At 38.0% G+C, this 2,419-nt stretch overlaps 1 protein-coding gene across 1 annotated transcript; it reads right to left on the reverse strand.

Annotated features, from left to right (window-relative positions):
* LOC108207847 (gibberellin 20 oxidase 1) lies at positions 1-1,562 on the reverse strand. Its single transcript, XM_064086363.1, has 3 exons — positions 987-1,562; positions 544-871; positions 1-408 (listed from the first exon to the last, which is right to left on the reverse strand). The coding sequence occupies exons 1-3, from the start codon at positions 1,478-1,480 to the stop codon at positions 148-150; spliced, it is 1,083 nt and encodes a 360-aa protein (XP_063942433.1). The 5' UTR covers positions 1,481-1,562; the 3' UTR covers positions 1-147.
* Between the last annotated feature and the right edge of the window lie 857 nt (positions 1,563-2,419).

A 2,419-nucleotide genomic window follows, 5' to 3' on the forward strand; every position in this document is an offset into this window, starting at 1 on the left:
TTCTTTTCAAACAAAATCAGGTAGTGCAGCATAACGAATAGTCGGATGCAAGAAGCAATAAAAGCCATCAGAAATACTTTCTGTAGAAGGTCTTTATTCTACACCGGCCCTGAATATAAATGTTCAAAATCAAGATGGGCCTCATAATTAATTATTGGGCCTGGGCTCTACAAGGCGATATCTATTGAGGGCAGTCTTGCCCGAAACCCGCTTTTGATTTAAAAGTTGTTTTCTGAAGTCTTCCCATGTAAAAGGAAGGTACAGTTTGTTATGTGTAATTAGCTGAGGAGGGCAGTCAATTACTGCGCTACATGCTGGGCTCATAAAATAAGCTATTGATAGTCTCCTCTTCTCTTTATTTACTACTGCTCTGTGAACCACACTCTTCAATCTTCCATTTGTCCATGCCTGCATTCATGAGTACAAACAAATGCAAAACAAAAAGTTACGTGACAGACTGACAGTGACGGAATCAGAATTTTGAAAAAGTCCGGATAAAAATATAGAATGTTAAATTTTGTAGATTATTCAACTGAATTTTACTTCAAGAGTGTCGCCGATATTGATGATGAAAGAATTTGGGACAGGTCGAATGCCAATCCACTGATTATCATTTTGAAGAACTTGAAGACCGCCAACTTCATCTTGGAATAATATTGTCAGTGTGTGCGGATCAGAATGGCTGCCCAGGCCTAGACATTTTTCTGGTAGTGGACAAGGTGGATACCTATTGATCCGAATCATTGTCGAGTCTTTCTCTGTAAAATTTTTGGTGAAAAAATCATCTGGCAAACCAAGTCCATGTGCTAGCATCTCAAAAATGATCATTCCCAGTTTATCCAACGCGTCCATGTATTCCATCATTGCATCACTAATAATAAATTTACCGAAGAAAAGAGTTAAGTTTTTGAAGATAACAGAGAGCAAAACTTTCAAGATGCTCAGAATTTTAGTTTTTGTTATGGTTCAATTGACTAAATTGTTACCTAAAAGGTTGATGCTGATCACCAAGCACATTCTTGGCGAAACTCAAAGCCTGCTGTGGGGACTGAAGTAGCTGAATGATCTCGGCCCAAGGCAAATTCTCTCCGTAATCAGGATTAGTGGCAGAATAGCCTAATGGCAGGCTTGCTGATCTAGCTCCCTTCAGCTTCTGCTCCATAGGAAGATCAAAAAACTCGTGCAACCGACGCTTAAAATTCTCTGTAGTTTCTGAAGGAACTCCATGATTTACCAATTTGAAGAATCCCCATCTTGCACTAGCAGCCACCATAAGTTGACACAATTTCTCATAATTGTCCCCTTTCTTCGACTCCAATACTTCCTGCAGACTTATACCCGGAATATCCTCCCCATCCTCAAACTCGTCATAGCTCAGTGATGGCCACTCCTTTTCACACCATATAAAATCCTTAACGTGTAATTTCTGCTCCAATGAAGAAAGTGCATCAACGGATTCTTCTTCGGCTCTTGATGCCATCAGACTTAAGTTTTACTAATTATAATGTGTGCAAAAGTACTCAGAAATCATTTACAATTTTTTTAGGATATATGCGAGTTCGTGCATAAGTTATAACTATGTTGCATTTCCTTGTTATTGCTGTTGGTAGACAAAATATTGCTTTCAAGTTTCGCATTCTGTGTAACCTGGAATCATTAGCATTGTACAGCCGGTTGAAAATATGACATAACTACAAATTTTTAGTGAACGTTTCGATACAACATGTAGAATTACAAAATCAAATGCATTGGAGGTTCATGTTGTTTTATATAACAACAAGCATATAGATAGATTCGAGCTGTATTACTTCTATGGTAAGATCAAGATTGAATTAAATGGAAAATTGTGAAGTGAAATAGAAAAAGGTGTAAGAAACGCCTATAATATAACAAGTCTGTGATATCCTTCAACCTGTTGTATTAATTCATCAGATTCTACACTCAGTTGGCTCTTCCTACTTGAGCAATCTAAAAAATATTGAGGATAGGAGGCGGACTTAAAGACCTCTCCTAAACCCGAGCTCTTGATTGTATGACCAAAACTGTTGAGTATTAGTTGGAGTCAGTAAATGGACCTTATACTTGTTAACAATTATCATACTTGTGAAAAACATGCTAATTAAGCTCATAGGTAAGCTCAAACTCCAAGTCTCCAATTAAACTCTGATCTATGCGACTATGCTTGTCCGGAAAATTCTAACGGGCAACCATTTCGGGAGTGCAACAAAACCTGAGAAAATGGGCCAAATCCACGGACAGTGAAAATTCTGGAAACACAACTAGATCAGCCCTACTAAAGGCATTCTTGCAAGAGTTGCATCTTGAATTATCAGTGTAAGTGGAACAGGGCAAAAGGGCTCCTGCATTATATTAGCTTATACCAATCTGTGTCCTAATTTCAAATATATTCCACTTGCAT

This window comes from Daucus carota, chromosome 2 (genome assembly GCF_001625215.2).
Source record: "Daucus carota subsp. sativus chromosome 2, DH1 v3.0, whole genome shotgun sequence".
NCBI classification, from domain to species: domain Eukaryota; kingdom Viridiplantae; phylum Streptophyta; class Magnoliopsida; order Apiales; family Apiaceae; genus Daucus; species Daucus carota.